This window comes from Pinus tabuliformis, chromosome 9 (genome assembly GCF_031772625.1).
Source record: "Pinus tabuliformis cultivar Carrire ecotype Pingquan chromosome 9, CPIR1, whole genome shotgun sequence".
Lineage (NCBI taxonomy): Eukaryota > Viridiplantae > Streptophyta > Pinopsida > Pinales > Pinaceae > Pinus > Pinus tabuliformis.
Genome location: NC_142307.1, coordinates 900,146,619 through 900,173,022, shown reverse-complemented (window position 1 = coordinate 900,173,022; position 26,404 = coordinate 900,146,619). Strand labels below are relative to the sequence as shown.

The 26,404-nt window shown below is 39.8% G+C and overlaps 1 protein-coding gene across 8 annotated transcripts in view; it reads right to left on the bottom strand.

Annotated features, from left to right (window-relative positions):
- The window catches only part of PAS1 (FKBP-type peptidyl-prolyl cis-trans isomerase family protein), a 434,604-nt gene that overhangs the window by 360,887 nt on the left and 47,313 nt on the right, over positions 1–26,404 (bottom strand). For all 8 annotated transcript variants that reach the window (XM_089446138.1, XM_089446141.1, XM_089446137.1 and 5 more), the window contains exons 5-6: positions 17,354–17,451; positions 16,506–16,628 (exon numbers count right to left, since the gene is read on the bottom strand). In XM_089446138.1, coding sequence (XP_089302264.1) covers positions 16,506–16,628; positions 17,354–17,451 — 221 coding nt within the window. The remainder of the gene's footprint in view (positions 1–16,505; positions 16,629–17,353; positions 17,452–26,404) is intronic.

The following is a 26,404-nucleotide window of genomic DNA, read 5'->3' as shown; positions in this document are numbered from 1 at the left end:
CATACCCCACCCAGGTGTTCACAAGGTATGTCCTTTTAGGGCATTTCCTATCTCAGAATAACACATCCTCAAGGAATTTCCACTTTGACTACTCTTACATCTTGGATGCCCTACCTCATCCTTAAAGAGTATCGGAAGCTAGATGCTTACCCAATCCTCCATTCTTTCTTCACAGAGTGAAGACAAGGATAATGTGTCTATCTCTCCCTTTCAATTAGGGACGATATATCAACCAATCCAAGCTTGTCTCTCAAATACACAAACTTCTTATTAGGAAGAGCTTTTGTCAAAATGTCAGCTACTTACTCATCGGTGGAGATATACTATAGCTACAACACTCCAACTTGCACCAGCTTTCATATGTAATGATACTTGTTATTGATGTGCTTTGTCTTTCCATGGAACATTGGGTCTTAAGACAACCTTATACAGTTGGTATTATCACAATGTATCATCGTAGGGTCCATCGGTCCTTCAAACAAGTCGGAAAATAGCTTCCTCAACCAGACAGCTTCTCTGCTTACTTCACAGGATGCAATGTACTCAGCCTCAGCACTACTCAAAGCAATTGATTCCTTCTTTCTACGCATCCAGGATATCATAGAGGATCCCAAACTAAAACATCCTCTGGTAGTGCTTCTCCCATCCATCTCACTACCTCCCTAGTCAGAATTTGTATATCCAATCAAGTGGACATCATTCCTCTTATCATACTTTAGGCAATAGTGGATTGTTCCTCACAGATATCTCAGTATATGCTTGGTTGTTATCCAATGATCATGCTTGGGCTCTACCTAGAACTGATTGAGAATATTTATTGCAAAACAAATGTTTGGGCTAGTATTCACCAAGTACATCAGAGAGCCAACCAACTATCTATACCATGTTGGATCCACAGGGCTTGAATCAGAATTTCTCAGCGTCTTCAAACTTGTGAGCATAGGGGTTGTCATACGTTTACAATCCATCATGTCAAACCTTTTTAGCATCTCAATCACATATTTCCTTTGACCTAGATATATCTCATCAAGTCCTTGCCATACTTCCAACCCCAAATAATAGTGCATCGGCCCTAGATCCTTCATATCAAATTTTGTTGCTAGTTGCTTCTTGCACTCTGGAATAAGACCTTCCACACCTGTCATGAGAAAATCATCCACACATAGAAGAATGATTACCGTCTCATTCTTCACAACCTTGATATAGAGGTTTAGATCAGCAAAACTCTTTGAGAAGCCCAATCTTTGCAAATATGAGTCCATTCTAGCATACCAAGCCCTTGGTGCTTGCTTAAGGCCATAAATTGCCTTCTTCAACCTACAGACATGAGTTTCTCTATCTTTCACTTCAAATCCCAAGGGTTGTTCTATATAGACTTCTTCATCAATAGTACCATTCAGGAATGTTGTCTTGACATCCATTTGATGGATGTTCCATCCCATTGATGCTACCAAAGAGACCAACAATCATATCGTTGTATACCTAGTTGTAGGTGCAAATGTCTCTTCATAATCGATGCCTTCTTGTTGGGAAAAACCCCTAGCCACAAATCTTGCCTTATATTTATCAATATTTCCATCCACTGCATGTTTAATCTTGTACAACCACATAGAAGTTACCACAAATTTGTCTTCAGGCCTAGGAACGATTTACCAGACTCCATTCTTCATTATCGATTGATATTCTTCATTCATAGCATCTTTCCCCTCTTGATGTTTGACAGCATCTTCAAAGGTGGATGGTTCAGCTTCAATAAACTTTGTCATATAAGTTGTGTATCCTAAATATCTTTTAGGCTTCTTGCTTTCCCTAAATTTGCCCTCGGCTGCTCCATGTCCGTCTGCATCTAGAAGAGTAGACTTTAACCAATTAGGTCTCTTTCTACTTTCGGGAATGATGACTTGTTGCACAGGTTCACTGGGACCTTCTTCTTCATGATTTGAATCCTCTTCCTCCCTACTGCATTCTTCTTCGAATATTGGAAGTTCTTCATCATCAGAGTCAATCAGGAGTTCTTTTGATTTCTTGAATGAAATACTTTCATCAAAGATCACATCTCGGCTTACTTCTATTCGGTGTCCTTCCTTTATGTAGATCCTATATGCCTTTGAAGTGTTACTATAGCTAACAAATATTCCCTTCATGCTTGTAGGACCCAACTTCTTCCTTTTATCTTTCGGAATGTGAATATAGACAAGACAACCAAATATTCAGAGATGGTCTACTACACTTGGATTCTTCCCAATGAATGCTTCTTCAGGAGTCATGTTGTCTAGAGATCTATGAGGACTTCAATTTTGAATGTAGACACTTTTGCTAGTCTTGATCATGTAACATGGCTCTTACACTTTCCTCAATTGATAGAATCTTTCATTCAGCGACTCCATTTTGCTCGGGATTATATGGGACTATCAGTTCCCTCTTAGTCCCAGCCTCCTTACAAAAATTTATGAGTTCCTTCGATGTGTATTCTCCTCCATTGTCAGATCTTAGTACCTTTATCCTTCTTTTTGTAAGGTTCTCTACTTCAGCTTTGAATTCTTGAAATTTGTTGAATACTTCATCCTTGGACTTTAGCAAATAGATCCAAGTTTTCCTTGAGTGGTCATCAATGAATGTTACATATTATAGATGACCTCCAAGAGACTTCGTAGACATAGGACCACAGACATCAGAATGAATGAGATCCAAGATTTCTTTTGACCTTAAAGCATTGCTTCCAAATGGTCTACTACACTTGGATTCTTCCCAATGAATGCTTCTTCAGGAGTCATGTTGTCTAGAGATTTGTGAGGACTTCGATTTTGAAAGTAGACAACTCCGCAAGTCTTGATTACGTAACATGGCTATTACACTTTCCTCAATTGATAAATTCTTTCATTCAGCAACTCCATTCTGCTCGGTATTATATGGGACTATCAGTTCCCTCTTAATCCCAGCCTCCTTACAGAAAACTAAGCTCCTTCGATGTGTATTCTCTTCCATTGTCATATCTTAGCACCTTTATCCTTCTTTTTGTAAGGTTCTCTACTTCAACTTTGAATTCTTGAAATTTGTTGAATATTTCATCCTTGGACTTTAGCAAATAGATCCAAGTTTCCCTTGAGTGGTCATCAATGAATGTTACATAGTATAGATGACCTCCAAGAGATTTCGTAGACATAGGACCACAGACATCAGAATGAATGAGATCCAAGGTTTCTTTTGACCTTAAAGCACTACTTCCAAATGGTCTATTGACATTTTTCCCTAATGCACATCCCTTGCATACTCCTCATGATCTTCCTTGAGTTCAGGAATGCCATTCACCATTGAGTTTAGAGTTGGTAGGATTTTGTAGTGAAGGTGTCCAAACCTTCGATGCCAAAGTTCACATGGACTTACTTCAATGTGAACCAATGCTTGAGAGAGAGGTGTCAGCAACTTGTAAAGTCTTCCTTCATGAATCCCAATGACTTTTGCATTGTTGATGATAGAGTTTTTGTCCCATACTACAACTTTTCCATCTATGAAAGTGACTCTATCTCCCTTATCTTCTAAACATTAAATAGAAAGAATATTCTTTTGCAAACCTAGTACAAACAGTTTGTTGTTGATCCAATTCCTCTTATAGGATAGCTTTTCTCATCACCAAGTTCAACATAGTATGAAGATTTCCCTCTTGATAAGGTCTTTAGTTGTTTATGCTCACCTGTCATATGTCTGGATGCTCCATTGTCAATCACCCATATATTTTCATCTTCAAATGTACTAGTAAGTACTGAGAACAATCCTTTGTCTTGTGTAGTGGAAGTCTTGGTCATATGATTCTTCATAGATAATAGGAGATAACAAACTGCTTCGATGCCTTGGTTGAGGAGGCTTGCTATTTGCTTCAACGATTTCTTCAACGAGGTAGTGATTTTCAGCATGCCCTTAGACAACCTTAGCTCTAATACCATGTTGAGAAATCTAAAGGGCTTCAACTAAGATGATTTCTCTTCAACTTGATAACTGCTTGTGATGTATTTTTTATTTTCTTACTTATTAGCTTCTTCTCTTATTATTACGATGTTCTTATCATCAAACAGCTACCAAAACAAGAAGATCAACAAAACACAAGAACACCATAGCTTCTCCACCATGCATCTACAACAAATAAGATAAACATAAGAAAAAAATGAAATTTAAAAGTTGAAGCAAAGTATGAACTGGAAGAGACAATGAAATTTGAAACAAACTAAAGTTTACCTGGCATTTTAGTCTTCCTATCCACAACAGCTATGTCAAAGCTAAATGTCCCACCTGCCATCCTATATATCTCCATTTCTTTGGAGATTTTCGCACGTTCTGCTGGAGATGGTAACATCCTCTAAACACAAGTGAAGAATCCATCCATGACCTCAGCATCAAATAAGAAACCACAGGAGTAAGCAAATGCGGGGTTCAGGTAGATCCCTGCAGCATGAATGGGACGATGGAGTGTATTGTTCCATCACTCATCAATCACTTCCCATAAGAGTTGTTGTTTCTCAAACCCCTCATCCCCCTTACCACCATAGTAGGTCTGAATGGATTCTTTGGCCATATCCATGGCCTCATACAAGTAGCCCATTGTGGGCTTGTCTCCATCAACTAATCAAAGAACCTTTACCAAAGGTTCAGTAATGCTACACACCTCCTGCACTCCCGCCCAGAAGCTTTCCTGGTATGAAACTAATCTGCATATGGCCTCTCCCTCTGGTTTGTAGCTAAATGCCAAAGCACGCCACTCCTCTGAAAGAACCATTCTCTTCACATCCCACATAGAATTCAAGAGGGATTGAAGAGATATGAAACTGGTAAAAAATCGTGTAATGGCAAGGCGAACCAACTCCTTATTGTTGGTGAATGAGCTTCTTGGTGTGTATTTTTCAAATACACTCCAGTTGTGCTCGCATCCCAAGGAGCTACATGTTTGGTTGAGCACTCGAATGGCAAGCCTTCGGAGATTGGGTACTTTGCCACCATAGCTTCTCCACCATGCATGCTTCTCCACCATGCATCTAAAACAAATAAGATAAACATAAGAAAAAAATGAAATTTAAAAGTTGAAGCAAAGTATGAACTTGAACAGACAATGAAATTTAAAACAAACTAAAGTTTACCTCGCATTTTAGTCTTCCTATCCACAGCACCCATGTCAAAGCTAAATGTGCCACCTGCCATCCTATATATCTCCATTTCTTTGGAGATTTTTGCACGTTCTGTTGGAAATGGTACCATCCTCTGAACACAATTGAAGAATCCATCCATGACCTTAGCATCAAATAAGAAACCACAGGAGTAAGCAAATGTGGGGTTCGGGTAGATCCCTACAGCATGAATGGGACAATCGAGTGTATTGTTCCATCACTTATCAATCACTTCCCATAGGAGTTGTTGTTTCTCAAACCCCTCATCCCCCTTATCATCATAGTAGGTCTGAATGGATTCTTTGGCCATATCCATGGCCTCATACAAGTAGCCCATTGCGGGCTTATCTCCATCAACTAATCGAAGAACCTTTACCAAAGGTTCAGTAATGCTACACACCTCCTGCACTCCCACCCAGAAGCTTTCCTGGTATGAAACTAACCTGCATATGGCCTCTCCCTTTGGTTTGCGGCTAAATGCCAAAGCGCGCCACTCCTCTAAAAGAACCATTCTCTTCACATCCCACATAGAATTCAAGAGGGATTGAAGAGATATGAGTGTAATGGCAGGGTGCACCAACTTCTTATTGTTGGTGAATGTTTTCATCGAATGAAGCACAGATGCATGATTATATATAAATTTTGTAATTCTTTTTGATGACTCAAAAATATCCTTGACAAAAGGAATTTTTCCCATGTCCTCCAACATCAAATCAATGCAGTGTGCAGCACAAGGTGTCAAAAACAAGGTAGGATGCCTCTCCATAAGCATCTTGCCAGCAGCAACATAATTGTCCGTTATGACTTGGACAACATGTTGTGGACCCACCTCCTGAATGAACACATCCAACAAATCACATAATAACCGTGCATCTTTGATATGTGCAGATGCATCAACAGATTTCATAAACATTGTCCCCTCGGACAATTAACCAATAAGTTAATAAGGCTTCTACCCTTTTGATCGCTCCAACCATCTGACATCATAGTGCATCCTATGTGTGTCCGTGATGCCCTAAACTCCTCCAATCTCTTAGTGCAGTCAACCTTTTCATTTTGAAGAATGCGCCCTCTAGAGTCATCATAAGAAGGGACTTTGTACCATGGGCCAACAATAGCAATAGCATCAACCGGGCTGGAAAAATGAATAGTTCCTTGCACGCTGAAAGGAATATCACTCCAAAGAAGAAACTTGGCCAACAACTTGTCAGCTTCTTCTTTCTCCCTTTTTTTAATAACTAAAAAGATAGATGGTTGTGAACCATGTGTAGTCATAGGAACAAAAAAAGATGAGGTTGTTGAAGAATCTAGGGCAGTTAGAGTTAGAGTGATTCTTCTTAGCATGATAGCTATTTGTGAGGTGTTTCAACTTATTCTTATTAGCACAATCTTCTCTTTAATATTATTAGAGTGTGTCTTCATTAGTTCATCAAATAGCTACCAAAAACAAAGAGACAAGAACATAAGATGTTGGCATTCTGACAGGGCCAAAACTTCTCCCTTTGGAGAGGAAAACCCGCACACAATTCTTCTTATAGAGATTCTAATTGATGAATACCAAGACCATGACCCTTGACCTACTAGGCCACTCCAAGACCAAGACACCAATCCTCCTCTTGATGTTGAGATCGTTATCATCATTGTTACTGCTTCACCAAGATCACGATCATAATATCACAAAGATCCTTATAGTTGCATCTTGCTTTGTTCACAGTGTCAACTAGGTCTTGTTCTTGCTGCACTGTAAAGGTAATCACTAAGATTAATGTTGTTGCAACATTGTTGTACCGAGACTTATGACAGCATCCTCCTTGCACTGAGATCACAGTTGTGTTGAGAAGTTGTGTCACTGTAATACTTATATAAGATCACAGTGATCCATCCGAAGTACTAGTCTGTTGCCTTCATTTGAGCTTCATGTACCATTGTTCCTTTGTTTGCAATCTCAGAGAGGAGTCTAAAGATATCACTACAATTGTGACCGAGGTTTCAGAAGTATGTCGAGGCTCTCCTCACCCGAAGTTGCAGAGGTTTGTGTTCACTCTCCTGCACCTCATCCAAGACCCTATACCACTGTGCTTGACCGAGACTTCAAAGATGTATGCGGAGATATCTCTGCTCCTCATCTACAGTTTCAGGATGTCCGAGATTCTGAGCTTCAGTGGTGACCTTAGTTGGGTTTATATAGTTGTCACGTCTCCATAATAAGCTGACATGTTAGGGTGAACCAATGTGTCTCTATTTTTTAGCCAACTTGTCATATATATATGCTTTGAGGCCGACATGACTGTCTTCTTCATCGTGTTGCTGGTAGTATTCTTCTTTGGAGGATGGTGCTTATCTTGGAGGTCTACTTGACATTAGGTTGACCCATATTCATGCTCAAGAAAAGCTCTTTAACATGACTTTGATTCTTTGACTTTCCTAGACCTATGGAATGAGCAAGAAACTCATTCAAATAATTTACAAAAGTAATATTTATTTTTCTTGACAAGTATAAAGATCAAAATTACATTTAAAAATACCGAACCTAGTTACAATTTTCTTCAACACTCCCTCTTAACAAGGGAGGTATTTACAATGGTACTTGGTCATTCTCAATTTGAAGAATTTCTCATAAGAAGAATCGGATTGGTAACCCATCTGTATAGCATCATAGTAACCAACATTGTTTCCACAGCAAGGCCTCGCTGACAACTCTATCTCTCATCAGATCAGAGCACAATGTTGGCAAGACCAATGGCTATAGACACCTTCATCATTGTCTCTCAAGGTACATACCCACCCGGGTGTTCACTGAGTATGACCTTCTAGCACTATTCTTATCTTGGATTCCCAGCCCGCAGAGAATATCGGTCCTCTTGCCTACTCTTGTCTTGGATGCCCTACACATCGTCAAAGAGCATCGGATGCCAGCTAATTACCCAATCCTCCATTCTTTCTTCCAAAGTGAAGACAAGAATGTTGTGCCTATCAGGTGTCTACATTTCCATTCATGGCCTTCACCTAGACTTATCGTTGTTAGTCCCAGTCTAGTGCATGACACATGAGATAGAAAACACAATCGTCACTCCTTTTTAATCAGGGGTGATCTAATCCAAGCTCCCTCTTGATTAGGGACCTGTTAGAGCTCCCTCTTATCTAGGGACTCTTCTATACATCAACAACTTCTTCTTCGTGGGTCCTTCAGCTGCTTGATCAACTTCTCTCCTTGATGTCATGAAAGTTAGTTGAGCTTCTTTCTTGTAGGGCAACAGTCATCGATCACTTTCCTCCTTAGTTCGTCATGTCATTCCTTTCTTCATGGAAAGTGACCTTCTTCATATCTAGAACCTTCGTCATATGACTACTTATTTCTCATCATGCTTCTTCCATTCATCACATGAATGCTAGTTGTACTTGTAAGTAGCCCTGCATGAACTTATCCAGATATTATTCAAGAAATCAAATATATCATTAAATCAAATCGTACCTTACTAGGTGGCTCTTCATCATGACATCTTTATGTAGGTATCAGCATCTTGCATTCATGTTGACACATCTCCCAAAGATATCCATTGTCAAGGGTCTTCATCTTTTTCAGTCTTTCATCAGAGTCTTCATATCTTTCCGGGAGATTTCCTAGTCAAATCTTCTTAGTCTTTTGGATGTTGATTGCCTTCATCATGGTTGCATATATCACGATCTCTTCCTTCCTCACACATTCCATTCCCAGGAGCTTTCAATCAGAGTTTCTTCTTTGTAGTCAACGTCCTCATACTTCACATATTATGTTGATTTCATCTAGTGTGACTTTTATGCCTTCCTGCATCCTTTCAGAGGAGGAGATCCTGTTTCTTTTGATCATGCTTCTTAAGCTAGAAGTAATGATCCATGTTACCTGCAACCATACGACATGACATTATAAATTTAAACACAAGCATACATACCTTATTTCATCTTTAGGTCATCTAGGCTTCCTTCAGCAGCTTCCTTGATTGAAGTGTCTTCAACCCCTTGATCTGCTTCTTTTCTTATGTCACCATAACATCATCTATGAATTCCATAAGCTGGAGCTCTTGATGAAACACGTATTTCTCCTCTAGATTAGTGAACCCTTCAATGAGGATTCTATCAGAGAATCTTGAGGATCTTTATATATCCCCATCTGGCAAATGTTTCCTTTTTGACTTGATGTATGATGAGACTTGTCCTAGATGACTTCCTCCTTTCCTGCAATGTCCACTGAGATGCTCAAGAGTTATATCCTACATGCTTGTCTGCCATTGATTTTGTCCTTCATGATTCCCGTGGTGATGTCATGAGCTTGTGAAAATGCCTACACTCGAAGGAACCCCTACTGCAACAAATCTAAATCTACTTCACCTACTTGATTTTTAAATTACATTCATCAAGTTATTCTTCTAAATACTGAAGCAAATTACGTCTACAACCTACACTAGTTAAATGTTTGATCTCATGAAACAGAAAACAGAGCAAAGAACAAGATACATAAGACACTTATTTTTGGACACAATAGTCCCCAGAAAAAACCAATGCGGGAAAACCAATGCAGCAGTTCTGAGGGTTTATTATTATGCAAGAGAAATATTTGAATACAAATCTAGGATGCTCATCTAGCAATCCTTTATAGAGAAAAAATATTGGCGGAAAATCTAAGTGAGTTTTACCTCACTTCACCCAGAAGAATTCTGGCTGATCCGACACAAGACTGGCTAACCCCGGTTATTTCTGCGCTGGCTCTACGTCATCCCTGCGTCACCTTCTCTGCCCTCTGTGTCTGCTCTCCCGACTATTCTGGCAGTTCTGGTTGTTCCAACAGTTCTAGATTATGCGTGACAGGCAACTTTTTTGCTCTACGCTGGCCCTTCTGGCTCTGCGTCAGGGCTGCGTGGGCCCAGACTGGCCCAGCATTAGCTCTCCCGGCTACTGCGCTGCCTCTCTGCAAGCTCTCTCCGCCTCTCTGTCAGTATTCTCCAGAAAGTCCTTCTCCCGGATTCTCACTGCCCCTCTGCTGCTGAATGATCACTTAGTTCAAATTTCTCAGCTTCCTAACCCCAAAAATCGAACTCTTGATCAATTCGTTCTCTCCGTGTGTGTTTCCAAATGAAACCCAAGCCTCAATTTTATACTTTTCCTGTTGAGTCTTCAACTGTCAAGATTAAGTCTCTAATCAACGGTTAAGATTAAAACATGACTTGATTCGCCTTCTAGATCATTCTCACCCATATTTTGATTAATACACATTAATATTTTAATTTCCCTAAGTTTAGACTTAGGAACCCCATTAAAAATATTAATTATTTTAATAAAATATAATCCAGGTGGAATTTCACCAAACAGTTTCTGGGTTCTTTTAGAACTCATGTACTTTAGCCTCTCCACCAATTTTCAAGGCTAGAGCACTTCTGATGCTACCAAAAACTAAGACTCCCTCTTAGCAAGGAAAGTGCTCTAGCAACAATGTCCATCTGCACCCTGCTTCGTTTCTGGAGCACCTCCTTTCTGCACTACTGCTGCCACCAACATTGTGCTGCTGCTGCTACTATATTGTTGCCCATGACACTGCCACTGTTGCATCTGTACTACAACCTCTCAAACATTGCATCTACAATGTTGCTAACACTGCATCCATACTGCAACTCATTTGCTGAGAGAAGCAACTGAAAAACATCCAAAATTAGTTGAACTTAACTGTGTTCAACATAATACAATGAATGTTAGAATCTGACTGCTGTTAGTTCAGACCCTCTGAATCTTTTGCGTTGTTGCTGACTCCTGCACTGTGCCATCTGCACTACTGCCAACCTTGCTCTGCGCTGATCTGTCTCCCGTCCCAAGCCACTACATCTGTCCTCCAAACATTCCATTGCATAATCTGACACTAAGTCCATCTTACTACTGCTGAATCTTGGGCTCCCGTGGCAAGGAATTGATCCAAGAGGTGGACTCCTCAAGGATATTGCCCATCTGTAGATCCTTCGAACTACAGCCCTAAATCTCCCCACCTCTCTCTTGGAGATGCGGCTGCCATCTCTGCCAAATGTCGAATTACCTCCTCTCTCCTCTGCACAGCACTAGACCGGCTTACGCACTCCCTGCTAGAGCTTGTAGATCTGCCCCTCTCCATTGTTGTTCAACAAATGAAGATTCAGACTGCTTGGCTAGAAGTCCTCTGAGGAGAAAATTCCCCTTCTATGTGTCTTCGCTCTTTTCCAACGGATTTCTGACTTAGCAGAAACTGCGTGAGCTTGTAGATCTGCCCCTCCATTGTTGTTCAACAAATAAAGATTCAGACTGCTTGGCTGGAAGTCCTCTGAGGAGAAAATTCCCCTTCTATGTGTCTTCGCTCTTTTCCGACGGATTTCTGCCTTAGCAGAAACTGCGTCCTTCAAGCACTGCCCTGAGGCTCTGCGTCACTCCCTCTGCCTCTACAAACTCTCGAACTGGAAATCGTACCTCTGTTGTCTCACACAGAGAGAGATTTACTCGGATCTGCTTCTCGGCAAGCACTGCGCAATCCCTTCAAGGGGATTCGAATTGCTACCAAATGCACCTTCGGGCCTCACTGCTCAGCACTAGATCTGCTCTTACTGTTTCAAAATCAATGCTTTGATACCATGTGAAAATTCCTACATTCAAAGGAACCCCTACTGAAGCAAATCTAAATCTACTTCACCTACTTGATTTTTAAATTACATTCATCAAGTTATTCTTCAGAATACTGAAGCAAATTACTTCTACAACCTACACTAATTAAATGTTTGATCTCATGAAACAGAAAACATAGCAAAGAACAAGATACATAGGACACACTTATTTTTGGACACAGTAGTTCCCATGCGGGAAAACTGATGCAGCAGTTCTGAGGGTTTATTATTATGCAGGAGAAATATCTGAATACAAATCTAGGATGCTCATCTAGCAATCCTTTATAGAGAAAAAATACTGGTGGAAAATATGAGTAAGTTTTACCTCATTTCACCCGACAGAACTCTAGCTGATCCGACAAAAGGCTGGCTAACCCGGCTAATTCTGTGTTGGCTCTATGTTAGCTCTCCCGGCGTAGTTCCAGCAATTCCTGGCAATTCCGACAGTTCTGGATTCTACGTGACAGGCAACTTTTATGCTCTGCGTTAGGACTGCATGGGCCCAGACTGGCCCAGTGTCAACTCTCCCGGCTACTGCGCTACCTCTCTGCAAGCTCTCTCCGCCTCTCTGTCAGTATTCTTCGGAAAGTCCTCCCGGATTCTCACTGCCCCTCTGGCGTTGAATGATCACTTAGTTCGAATTTCTTAGCTTCCTAGCCCAGAAAGCGAACTCTTGATCAATTCGTTCTCTATGTGTGTTTCCAAATGAACCCCAAGCCTCCATTTTATACTTTTCCTGTTGAGTCTTCAACGACCGAGATTAAGTCTATAATCAACGATTAAGATTAAAACATGACTTGATCCTCTTTCTAGATCAATCTCACCCATATTTTGATTAATACACATTAATATTTTAATTTCCCAAAGTTTAGACTTAGGAACCCCATTAAAAATATTAATTATTTTAATAAAATACAATCCGGGTGGAATTTCACCAAACGGGACTATGACTATCCTCCTTCATGCAAGGAATCTTGATGACCCATCCAACCTATAGATGTCCTTGCAATCATGAAATCATTTAACCAAACTTAATTATAGAATGAAAAGGTACTTACTTGTCATGTGAAGATGAAATCTTCACCTAGATCATGTTAATGAAGAAGATGTGTGAGGGCTTCTTCTTGGATGATCTTCTTTCAAGTGAGAAAGCCTTTTAATAGACAAGGTTGCTCCCTTTTCATAAGGATGATTTGTTGCTTCCTCGGATGGTCTTCTTCTAGGGCAAGGAGATGATCCTTGCTTGATTTAATAACCTTGGAGATGACAGTGCTTTCTTTTGTAGTGTAGATCAGGACTGCTTCCATAGTGTCAACCTGTTCCAAGGTGAGGTCTTGCTTTGTCGACAATTTTTATGAGGGTCTTGGTGGCCTTTTGATGATGACTTGTGAGCATAAAAACTCTTGTTGTTGTAGACTGTCTTCTAGATTGCATACACAAAAAAATCCTTTGCTATTGTAGACTGTTGTTGTAGATTGATCTTTTGATTCCTTCAACTTGCTTTGATGCCCTTCTTGAAGACTGGTCCTTGTATGTCTCTTTTGTTGCCCTTCCTTTGACTTTAGCACCTTAGCTCTGATACCATATTGAAGAATCTAGGGCAGTTAGAGTTAGAGCGATTCTTCTTCGCATGATAACTATTTGTGAGGTGTTTCAACTTATTCTTATTAACACAATCTTCTCTTCGATATTATTAGAGTGTCTCTTCATTAGTTCATCAAATAGCTACCAAAAACAAAGAGACAAGAACACAAGATGTTGGCATTCTGCTAGGGCCAGAACCTCTCCCTCTTGGAGAGGAAAACCTGCACATAATTCTTCTTATAGAGATTCCAATTGACGAATACCAGGACCATGACCCTTGAACTACTAGGCCACTCCAAGACCAAGACACTAATACTCTTCTTGATGTTGAGATCGTTATTATCATTGTTACTGCTTCAAAGAGATCATAATCATAATATCACAGAGATCCTTACAGTTGCATCTTGCTTTGTTCACCATGTCAACTAGGTCTTGTTCCTGTTGCACTATAAAGGTAATCATTGAGATTATTGTTGTTGCAACACTGTTGTACCAAGACTTATGACAGCGTCCTCCTTGCACCGAGATCACAGTTGTGCTGAGAAGTTGTGTCATTATAATGCTTATCTAAGATCATAATGATCCATCCGAAGTATTGGTTTGTTGCCTTCATTTGAGCTTCCTGTACCACTGTTCCTTTGTCCGCAATCTTAGAGAGGAGTCTGAAGATATCACTACAATTGTGACCTAAGTATGTCGAGGCTCTGTCCTCACCCGAAGTTGCAGAGGTTTGTGTTCACTCTCCTACACCTCATCCGAGACCTTATATGCGGAGACATCTCTGCTCCTCATCCGCAATTTCAGGATGTACGAGATTCTAAGCTTTAGTGATGACCTTAGCCGGGTTTATATAGTTGTCACGTCTCCATAATAAGCAGACATGTTAGGGTGAACCCATGTGTCTCTATTTTTGAGCTGACTTGTCATATATATATGCTTTGAGGCCGACATGACTGTCTTCTTCATCGTGTTGTTGGCAGTCTTCTTCTTTAGAGGATGGTGCTTGTCTTGGAGGGGTACTTAACACTAGGTTGACCCATATTCATGCTCAAGAAGAGTTCTTTAACATGATTTTGATTCTTTGACTTTCCTAGACCTATGGAATAAGCAAGAAACTCATTTAAATAATTTACAAAAATAATATTTCTTTTCTTGACAAGTACAAAGATCAAAATTACATTTACAAATACCGAACCTAGTTACACTTTTCTTCAACAGAGGTAGCTACAGGGTTGGATGTAGATGCTCATGGTAAAGTAGAACCGATACCACTCTCATGTTCACCTCTCAATTTTGACACTCTACTCTCTGCTAGTTGACTCTTCATAGCTAACTTGGACAATTTGGTTTGCTTTATTTCTTCCAATGACCTAGGGGCTCTTTGGATGATTTCCAGATTTGTGTTTGTGCAAGGCCCTACCTCATGTCCAGGAACTTGTGCAAAGTGATACTTCAATTTGTATACCCCCCTGTCATATGATGCCCACATAACTTGCAAGTAAAATTTGATCTGTCAAACTCTCCATTAAGTTCACCAAATTCCCACAGAGGGTCCAATTTCCTTGGCATATTTGTAACTTTGTTGAACTCTTGAGTTTTAATATAAAATGAAGTTTGAAGTTGAACCTAGAGCACAAGAAGAATTGCAAGTTAAAAAAATTAAATTAAAATTACACACAACATATTGAATTTTTTACCAAAAAAAACTCTCAACTCAATGCAACAATAATAGCAAAAAATACACATTCAAACCCAAGCAAAAATGATGGAAAAAAACTAGGGCACAAGAAGAAATTAAACAAATAAATCTAACAATCAAGTGTTTGCATTTTTTACCAAAATAAACCCTCTCCACTATATGCAACAAAAATGAAATTAACAAAAAAAAAAAAAAAAAGCACACACACACATTCAAATCCAAACAAAAATCATGGAAAATAAATGGGTGGTAGAAACTCAAGGAAAAACAAGAAAAAAAACAAAAAAAATAGAAAAATATTGATGCCCATACCTGAAACCCATACTTTGCTGAAGAAACTTGGTCCAAACTTGAATTATTTTTATTGGGATGCTAAATTCCTTCACTTTTCTCCTCTCTTGCGCTTGTAGATGAGTTCTCCTCCTCCTTGGCTCTCACTCTTGCACACTGTGTGAAAAAATGACTAAAAAACCCAAAAATCGCTTTTCTAAGTCGTTCGGTGCCACCATGATTTTTACGGGTCGGATCACGATTTTTTCGTAAAAATCGCAATTTTTTGGCAATTTTTTGAAAACAAAAAATCGGCGATTAAATCGCTTGAGAAAAAAAATCACAATGTTAGCGACATTGGTATAAGCACATTCAGAGTAACCCCAAAAATTAACAAAAATGTCCCCTATGGGGCCTAATGGCAACAAAAAAAGCATAGAAATAAAACAAACATTTTTTTTTGAGATTGGCCTGATAGTTGGAAAAAAATAGTTGCCATTTGATAAGTCCTCCGTCTCAAATCATCAAGATAATCACGTTGAAAGTTAATGGAAATATAGAAAAAGCAAAGCTTGTTGGAATCCATGAGAAGATAAAAGGACACTACATAATAAACATTTTCAACAAGAATATTTAATTCAGAGAGAGGGAATCATACTAACATGTCAGTAAGATCTGCCACCTTAGAAGTATTCAAACAAAAACTTGTAAAAATGGAGATTAAAAATTCTGACCAGCTGAGGAGATAGTTTCCCAAAATTACTAATTTGTGAATTAATTAATAAAATTCCTGAAATATGGGGGGTCTCTCTAGCCGTTTTGAAACTTGTTTCGCATCCCCAGACCTTGGTGAAACATGGGATAAATTTTACATTGAAAGCTAGAATTTACATATCATTGGCCGCTTTCAATCTGTAATGGAAGTATGTAACATTAATGTGCCTGTTTTATATGAAGTAGGAGTTTGGGCTTTTAGAAATATTGCCTAGCTTCAGGTTACAAACTTACCAGAGAAAAGCCAGTGGGCAATGAAAATGAAATTAAATCTAATGCTGTATGGAAGAATGCTGATAACAAGGGCCAGGGCTCCATCCATCCACATCTACCCAATGTGCACAGAATTCTGCTAATATAATTTATGAATCTTACCTTGACCTTAAAGAAGTCTAGTAATTCAATCTCAAAAAGAAGCTCTTCACTCTTTGGAAAGTCCTCAGCAACTTCCACTGGACAGTTCTCGTCCCCATAATGTAGCTCAGGTTTAATCCTCAACTGCCAACATATCAAACCATCAGTATAAGTGTTTTTTATAACTATTTATATGACAATCTTGCATATTCAACATTTACTTCATGTTGAATAAATCAAACCAGTAAGAAAATACTGAACTTTCCAAGGTTTAAACTTTAAATACATATTCCTAACAAGCTAAAACTAACAAAAATGATGTAATATTCCCTATACTATCTCATCTTGATCATTGAGTATATCATGCTGAATTCAATAAGAATGCTAAAGACAACTTGGCTTTGGACCAATAAAGCACAGCACCCTTTTCTTTGAGCACGCCCTAGAGCCTAAACAAGTTTCCAGTTGGCGTATAAACAAAAGACTCCATACAGATACTTTCATACAATGAATGACACTAGAAAGGAAAGGTTTACATGTTACAACAAAAATTATAGGTGAAGTTACTCATGCAAGCACCATGTAACATGAATTGAAATTCATTGTCTGAGCAGAAACAGAAAAGCATTGATTTTAAATTTTACATCTCTGTTTTAGAACTTTGATAAAAATGACAACATACTTATAAATAGAAAAGCTAAACTAAACACCAAAGTACTGGAAAGTATTAAGTTATATAAAATATATGTTTAATTGTGAGCTTCCATTGTACTACACAGTTTAACACATAGAGGCCATCAACATATGAGAAAAGTATTTTGATTTTAACAGATGAATGCTGGTACAACCAGATGCATATTAGAACTCACCATAGAAACCTCGCCTTTCAGCATTGAAGGGATGCCTTCTTCCCATCCAAGGATCATTTTGCTCTTCCCTAGAACCATCCTCATTGGAGAGCCATGACCTGTCATGTCTCAGAAAGAAACTTTCAGGTCAATCTACTAGAACGTGAGATGTTAAAGCTAAACAGACAATAACTACTTAAATAAGAATTAAAGAAATCAAAAAGCAACTAGATATCAAGAATTCGATTTGAAACAAAAGTTGCAAGAAAAGAAATGTTACAAGGTTAGGATCTATAACTGGTGTCAAGTATCTGCTGAGGACAGCAAATAAATTATTAAGAATGACACGACCAATTTGGATGTTCCAATCCAACAAAAAGTTGCAAGAAAAGGAACGTTAGAAGGGTAGAGTCTATAACTGATGTCAACTATCTGCTGAGGACAGCAAATAAATTATTAAGAAATACATGACCAATTTGTATGTTCCAATCCCCCAGTGGTAAGGTTGGCCTTTCGTCTAGGCTTGTTGGTGAAAGATTGGCAAGGAAAGGTCTCTTCTTTTGGAAGGATCTGTGGAATCATGATCACAAACTGTTGATGTTTGTAGCAGCGACCAAGCTAGACAGGGGAGACAAGATGTTATGACAGAGTATCAAGGCATGGAGAGCTATGGACAGGTCTGCCGCAAGGGAACCAAACCACGCGGAAAAGCCGTCCCTCTGGAGCCACGACACAGCCACAAGCACGGGCCACCATTAGAAACCACACATCAGACAACAAACAGGTTTGCAGCCAAAGCAAAACCACTGTGGGAAACAACATAGACAGGGGAGGTAAGGCAGTGCCACGGGCCATCACCGAGCTTGAGGGTATCCACCTGAAGAAATTTTAAACCCCACTCTGGTTATCAGTTTTCCTTATCACTCCATGAATTTAGTTTTAAATCCAAGCATGATAAAAATTCTAAAATCTGGAAATGACAATATTTTCTGAAAACACAAATTTAGAGATTTCACAACAGCTGAAATTGCAGAAATAAAACACAGCAAAATTATGACAGCCACGCACAGAAAATAACACAATGATTTTTTGTCAATGTGACCCTAGAAAAACCCCCTACAACTCTTAGGGAAAACCAGTTTGAGAGCTCTTCTTTACTTCCAAAAATGCTTTTACAGAGAAACTGAAATACATAGTAAAAATTCTAGCAACCACAAAATACAACTTATCTCAATTTTCGTGCTTGAACTCAACCTCAAAAATCATGCCAATCAACAAACAGCCAAAACAAAAAAATTTCCAACATTAAATGTTGTACGGCCTGCCTTGAAAATTGTGCCCAGAACCTGTTGTACAGATTTCAGCAGTACAGTTGCCTCGAAAATCGTGCCCAAAACCTGCCTCAAAATTTGTGCCCTTGCTGTTGTCCCTCTTCATCGATTTTTGTGCCTTTCTCCCGCTGTACGATTTTGCCTTGGGATGCGTGCCAATAAATGTTGCTGCCCAAATTTGCTGAAATGTCTTCTTGTTGTTCTCCTTCACTTCCTCTCTTCTCTTTCTCTCAAATGCTCATGAAAGAATGAATTGATCTTTCTCTCCTCTTCTCCTTTTACTCTCTAAATGACCTTTTGGGTTACCCTAAGATCTAATGGCTGAGATTCATTTAGATCTAGGGATGAGAATAAATGTGCATGTGATTCTCACTTTCTATTTTTTAACTCACCCACTTAGCCTTTTATTTCCATAGTCACTTTTTAACTTTCTAATTCTTCATCAACTTTAATAAAGTCACCTTTAAATTAGAATGTAACTTTAGCACTTATAAAGTCATTTTTAAATTAAATTGACTTTACCACTTATAAAGTCACTTTAGGAGAAAAGTACAAATAAATTTGGACACTTTTCCCTAGGCCAAAGATCAAAGCCTTAAGGAACCACTTGTCCTCTGGTACCCAAATTTTAACACTCCCTCTTACCAAGGAAAGTGTTTCTCACCACTCAGATCTTGTCTCTGAAGTAGACATGCTTGCCCCATGGTAAGGCTTTGTTGAAAATGTCTGATACCTGCTCATTTGTGGAAATATACTCAAGCTTGACAGCTCCCTTTTAGACATAGTCTCTAATGAAGTGATACTTGATCTCAATATGCTTTGACCTGTCATGGAAAACTGGATTCTCTGTGAGTTTTATGCAACTTTGATTATCACAGTAAATTACTGAAGGTCTCAATGCCTAACCAAATAGACCAAACAACATCTTGTGAAGCCATATGGCCTCACAACTAGCCAAACTAGCAGCCATATACTCTGCCTCAGCTGAGCTCAATGCAACTAACTGTTGTTTCCGGGTGATCCACGACACAACTGTCGAACCCAACCCAAAATAGCACCCGGAAGTACTCTTCCTATCTGAACCACAACCTGCCCAATCTGAATCCGTGTACCCTGCCAGTCTCACTCCATCACCCTATCTATAATCCATACCAAAATCCATAGTCCCTTGCAAGTAAAGAAGAATGTGTTTTGCAGCCACCCAGTGCACTCTCCTAGGCTCACACATGAACTGACTCATAGTGTTAACTGCAAAACATATATATGGTCGAGTGTTGACCAAATACATCAATTTACCAATCAGTTGTCTGTATAGAGTAGGATCCACCAACTCGAAATCAGAAGCATGAAGCTTCTTCCAATTAGTGATCATAGGTGTAGACATGGGTTTGCAGTCCTCTATGTGAAATCTGCTAAGAATATCCGCAATGTACTTCCCTTGTCCCAGGAAGAAATGCCCCTCCTCTTGCCACACCTCCACTCCCAGAAAATAATGCATCAAGCCGATATCCTTCATCTCAAACTCTGAAGCAAGATCTCTCTTGCAACCCTCAATGAGTCTCTATGCACCAGTGATGATCAAGTCATCAACATACAACACTAGAATGAGAGGCTCCTCACCCACCACAATGAAATATAGGTTCGAATCAGCCTCACTCTTTGTGAGGCCCAACTGCTGCATGTATCAATCCTAGAGTACCAAGCTCTAGGAGCTTGCTTCAGGCCATAGAGTGCCTTTTTCAATCTGCATACATGAGACTCCTTCCCATGCACCTCAAAGCCCTGTGGTTGCTCAATATAAACCTCCTCCTGAATGAAGCCATTGAGAAATGTGGTCTTCACATCCATATGGTGGATCTTCCAACCCATCTATGTTGCAATCAATATGATGGAGTGGATAGATGTATACTGAGCTACAGGAGCGAAGGTCTCCTCATAGTCAACTCCCTCTACCTATGAGAACCCTCTCGCCACAAATCGAGCCTTGAACTTCTCGATGTTGCCATCTGCAGCATGCTTTATCTTGTAGAGCCATCTAGAAGTAACAACTGATTTACCTTCAGGCCTTGACACTACCTCCCAAACATCGTTCTTCATAATAGAAGAATACTCCTCCATCATGACCTCTCTCCAGACCTGTTGGCTCGCTGCTTCCTCATAACTAGAAGGCTCGAAGTCAACAATGCTTGTTACCAATGCCATGTAACTACAGAACCGCTCAGGTGGTTTACTCTCTCTAACTTGTCTCTTTGGCCCAGCAACTGATGTGGCCTCGCGCAAGGTATCTTGAAGCCACATGGGCTTCTTCTTCCTTAAGCATACTTCTCCCACAAGAGTGAAAGTTCAAAGAATCCTCATCATCGTCAGAAGCCTGAACTCCTGAAGGCTTGCCAACTGACCTCATGCCTGAATCTGTGCCTGTAGATGTTGAAGTACCGTGCAAACTGTCCATTAGTGGACTACCCTATGAACTGCTTTGTGTACTGCCCTGCATGCTACCTAAATAACCACCCACCTAACTCTGAGAGCCACTGCTCACTGATGGACCTAACACTGTAATCAATGTACCTCTTGATCCTTGACCACTAAATCCCTGTCACTGACTCGACTACTCCTGAGGGTCTGGTGACTCTGGATTCTTTAACTCCCATGACCTCCTGAAAGCTCTCTCTTCGTCGAACTTCACATCCCGCCTGACAACCACTTTCCTTTGCACAGGAATATAAATCTGATAAGCTCTCGAGGTCTCGCTATAACCCACAAAGATGCCCTTGTCTGCAATGGGCTCTAGTTTGGTCTTGTTCTCCTTGGGGACATAGGAATATGTAAGGCACCCAAAGATACGAAAGTGCCCAACATCAAGCTTCTTCCCAGAAAAAGCCTCCTCCGGAGTCACATTCCCCAGGGCACGATGTGGACTCCTGTTCTGCAAGTACGCAGCAGTATTGCAGGCCTCTGCCCACAAAAATAAAGGTAACCCCTGATCATGAAGCATGGCTTTGGCAGCCCCTACAATGGATCTGTTCCTCCTCTCCGCAACCCCATTCTGCTGGGGGTTGTAAGGAACTATGAACTCCCTCCTAGTACTTGCCTCAACACAAAAATCAACAAACTCACCAAGGGTATACTCCCCTCCATTGTCCAACCTAAGGACCTTGATATTCCTACATGTCTGGGTCTCCACAAGAGCTTTGAACTCTTGAAACCGCTTGAAGACCTCACTCTTGGTCCTCAAGAAATAAATCCAGGTCTTCCTGGAGTAGTCATCAATGAATAAAACATAGTACTCATAGCCACTCAAGGATACATGAGAAATCTGACCACTCACATCGGTATGAATCAAGTCAAGGATCGCGGTCGCTCTGCTGTCACTGCTGGGAAAAGGGGATCTGGCAAACTTCCCCATAGCACATCCTTTGCATACATCAAGGTGATCAGAACTGAAATCTGGCACACCAATGCTGATCTCTTGCAATGTACTCAAGGCCCCATGATACATGTGCCCCATCCTGCGGTGCCAAATCTCACACAACTCTGAACTGCTAGATCTGTTGTCGGTCCTGTCTCGGGTGCTGCTACTCAATGCCACCAGGGCTAGAATGAGAACTTGTACACCTTGGCATGGCGCACACCAATCACTCTAGCTGAAGAAGCTGGAGTTCCCCTAGGATATATAAGCACCTGCCCTCTCCTGAACAACACATCATACCCTCTGTCCTCAAGTGCTGAGACAGATATCAAGTTCTTCTTCATTCCAGGCACATATAGAACATCTGACACTTTCAAGGGAGGTTTGGGTCCCCTATCAAATGTCAATGTCCCCACACCGACTACTCTAACCATGCTGTCATCACCAAGTACTACCTCCATATCAGTATCATCCTCTGAAAGCTTTGAGAAGTACTCTCTGACTCCTGTCATGTGGCGGGAAGCGCCACTGTCAACATACCAAATGCTAGAAGATGCTCTGCTAGTAGCGAGGAATGCACACTCCCTCTGAACCTGTATGGCAGGTGATCCTGCACTAGTGGCTTCACAAGCTATGAACCCAAACTCCCAATCAAAGCTCTTTGAGAAGCTCTCTATCTCTGCAGAAGCTGCCATGGGTTTGTCTCTCCCTTTCTTGTTCTTCTTCTCCGAACACACAACAGCATAGTGTCCCAACTTTTGACAATTCCAACATTTGACTTTGGAATAGTCCTTCTCCTTGTTTTGTCGCTTGCCTTTGCCTCCACTGTTGGAAACTTGCTTCTTTGCTCTACCCTTCTTGCCTCTTGCTAACAATGCCACATTGTCATCCTCCTCCACCCGTTTGGCTGCCCCAAGATGGTTTTTTCTGATCTCATTATGAATGTAATCATCCCACAACATCTCCCAATCGGGAAGGTTTTCTCGTGCAATAATGTCATCCACAAAATTCTCCCAAGTCTTGGGAAGACCATTCAAAGCAATCTTCACCAACTCAGTGGGTGCAATGATCTCACCTATGGCTGTCAACTCATCTCTCACAGAAGTGATCTTTGTGAGGTATGTTGTAGCACTGTCAGTCTTAGCCATTTTAATGGCCTTCAGTTTCTCCTTTAGGACTATTTTTCTGTTTTCATTTGAGCTCTGGTAAACACTGGTCAAGGCTGTCCACATCTCATGTGCATAAGTCTTTCCTCTCACATGAGGAATGATATGATCTTTGATTCCTTCCAGAATCAATCTTTTTGCCTTAGCATTATTTTTGTTAAACTCTACCAACTGTACAGGGTCAACAGATACTGCTACTCGTTCTGTGTCGTATTTACCATAATGCCCCAGACTTCTGCTTCCTCAAAGATGCTCTGGGTTCTCTCCTTCCATGCACTGTAGTTGTTCTGCCCATCCAACCTGTCTTCAACTCTCAAACCCAAAGACATGTTTCACTGTCCTACAAGACTGAAATTTTCAAATCTGTGGTAAAAGTTTATGTTTTCTATGTAAAAATCAGCTTGCTGTAATTTTCACTTTATTGTCCCAAACTACACTTTTCAGCCAACCAAGCTCCGATACCATGAAGAAATTTTAACCCCCACTCCGGTTATCAGTTTTCCTTATCACTCCATGCATTTATTTTAAAACCAAGTATGATAAAAATTCTAAAATCTGGAAATGACAATATTTTCTGAAAACACAAATTTAGAGATTTCACAACTGCTGAAATTGTAGAAATAAAACACAGCAAAATTATAACAGCGACACACAAAAAATAGCGCAGTGATTTTTTGTCAATGTGACCCTAGAAAAACCCCCTACAACTCTTGGGGAAAACCAGTTTGAGAGCTCCTCTTTATTTCTGAAAATGTTTTTACAAAGAAACTGAAATACACAGTAAAAATTCCAACAACCACAAATTACAACTTATCTCGATTTCCATGCTTGAACTCCACCTCGAAAATCATGCCAATCAGCAAACAGCCAAAACATAAATTTTTCTAGCAATAAAACAACATTAAATGTTGTACAGTCTACCTCGAAAATCATGCCCAAAAGCAAATGTACGCACTGTACGGATTTCGACAATACGGTTGGCTTGAAAATCGTGCCCAAAACCTGCCTCAAAATTCGTGCCCTTATTGTTGTCCCTCTTCCTCGATTTCTGTGCCTCTCCTGTTGTACGGTTTTGTCTTGGGATGCATGCCAACAAATGTTGCTAATCGGATTTGCTGAAATGTCTTCTTGCTACTCTCCTTCACTTCCTCACTACTCAGAAATTTTCTCCTTGCTCTCTCTTCTCTTTCTCTCAAATGCTCATGAAAGAATGAATTGATCTTTCTCTCCTCTTCTCCTTTTACTCTCTAAATGACCTTTTAGGTTACCCTAAGATCTAATGGCTAAGATTCATTTAGATCTAGGGATAAGAATAAATGTGCATTTAATTCTCACTTTCTATTTTTTAACTCACCCACTTAAATAAAGACCCACTTAGTATTTTATTTCCATAGTCAATTTTTCACTTTCTAATTCTTCATTGACTTTAATAAAGTCGCCTTTAAATTAGAATGTAACTTTACCACTTATAAATTCACTTTTAAATTATAATGTAACTTTACCACTTATAAAGTCACTTTTAAATTAAATTGACTTTACCACTTATAAAGTCACTTTAGAAGAAGAGTACAAATAAATTTGGACACTTTTCCCTAGGCCAAAGATCAAAGCCTTAGGGAACCACTTGTCCTCTGGTACCCAAATTTTAACACCACCTATAGGGTTAAAGCAGCATTGATGTTTGTAGCATAGGAAGGTCTTCTGCATAGGCTAAGTGTCTAGCATGTAGGAGAGAGTCCTCTTTAGGTGCTTGTTCAAGAGGAGCAAGTATTATGATTTCTTTCATAAGTTTTAACTTAGGAAAAACACATTAATTAATTTATTGATTAATGTTGGCTATTAGACTAAAGTTTCTAAGGATAAATAATTTAAATATTTAAGAGACTTAGATCTAACCTAAACCATTGACCTAAGTTGGTGAAAATTTAAGCCTAGCCCTCTATCACTTTGGAAATTAGGGATTTGGCTCAATGAGAAATTATAAACGAAACCTAAGAGAAAGGATGAAGACACAACGAGACATTGAGCAAGAGATTTGCATAAGTAATATTGAGGTTTGTTGAAGACTAAGGAAAGAGAAAAGTTGTACAGCAGGAAAATATGTCACGATTGGTTTGTAAGGGCGGTGCACAAGAGAAAGGCCGAGTAGCTTCAAGAGGTTGTACGAGATGACTTAGGGCAGTAACCAACTGCACTTGTGACTGCCAGCTAGTGTTTCAGCTGCACGTGCGAGGAGGAAGTCAAGAGGACTGCACAAGGGAGTTGTGCCGCAGCACATGTGAGGACCAAGAGGGAAATCTGCCACACCCGAAGTGTGGGGATATTCTAGAGGGATGAGTGTGTAAGTAGAGGCCTACAATAGATAAATCAATTTTCTGGAGGACTGAATTTCTCAGGTTCTTTTGGCTGTAATTCTCTGTACTTTCTGTTGGTCAATTTCCCTGTTACAGGAGCCCAAAATTCTTTTATGTTCATTAAATAATGTTTTGCATGAGTTTGTATCTCAATATTATTTTGCATGCACATGACATATAGATGCTATATCTTAGCCATGGGCATTCTCTATGGGGTGGCACAAAGCTTAGTAAGTTCGTAAGGCCCGTTATAGGTACTAATAGGAACTATCTTAGGTCAAGTGAGCAATGCCCTTTACCAAACTAAGTATGGCCTTTGTCTTTTTAAATCAAATTTAAGTATTATTATTCTGAGATGAAAAAATAATAGTTTTCAAATATTCTTATTCTAAGATCATGAAAATGTATTGAGTCTTGACTATTCTTTTGTGTTTTAAGGGGCCATCAGTGAAATTTGGCTATATTCTCCTACTGTTCCTGAAACTCATTTTCCCAGTCCCTCATACTTGGTGGAACACTAGTTTAAATAGAACCCCATAATTTTGGAAACCTCGCATGAAGTCGTTGCTTAGGAGAGGCAGGTTGATTTTGGTAGATCCTTGTCCGGTAAACAGATTACAAATCTTATTTTGGCATTAGTGATATAGGAAGAGAAATGTAATAAATTGATACAACGAACTGTATCAAGGCTAGTTAAGTTGCACTTAAGACACTTTTTTTGTATTATGAGGTAATTTAGTCTGAAACTTTGAAATGCTGTGTTTCTATAATTAATTTCCAGCAAAACAGGAAGGTACTCAAAATAACTTAAA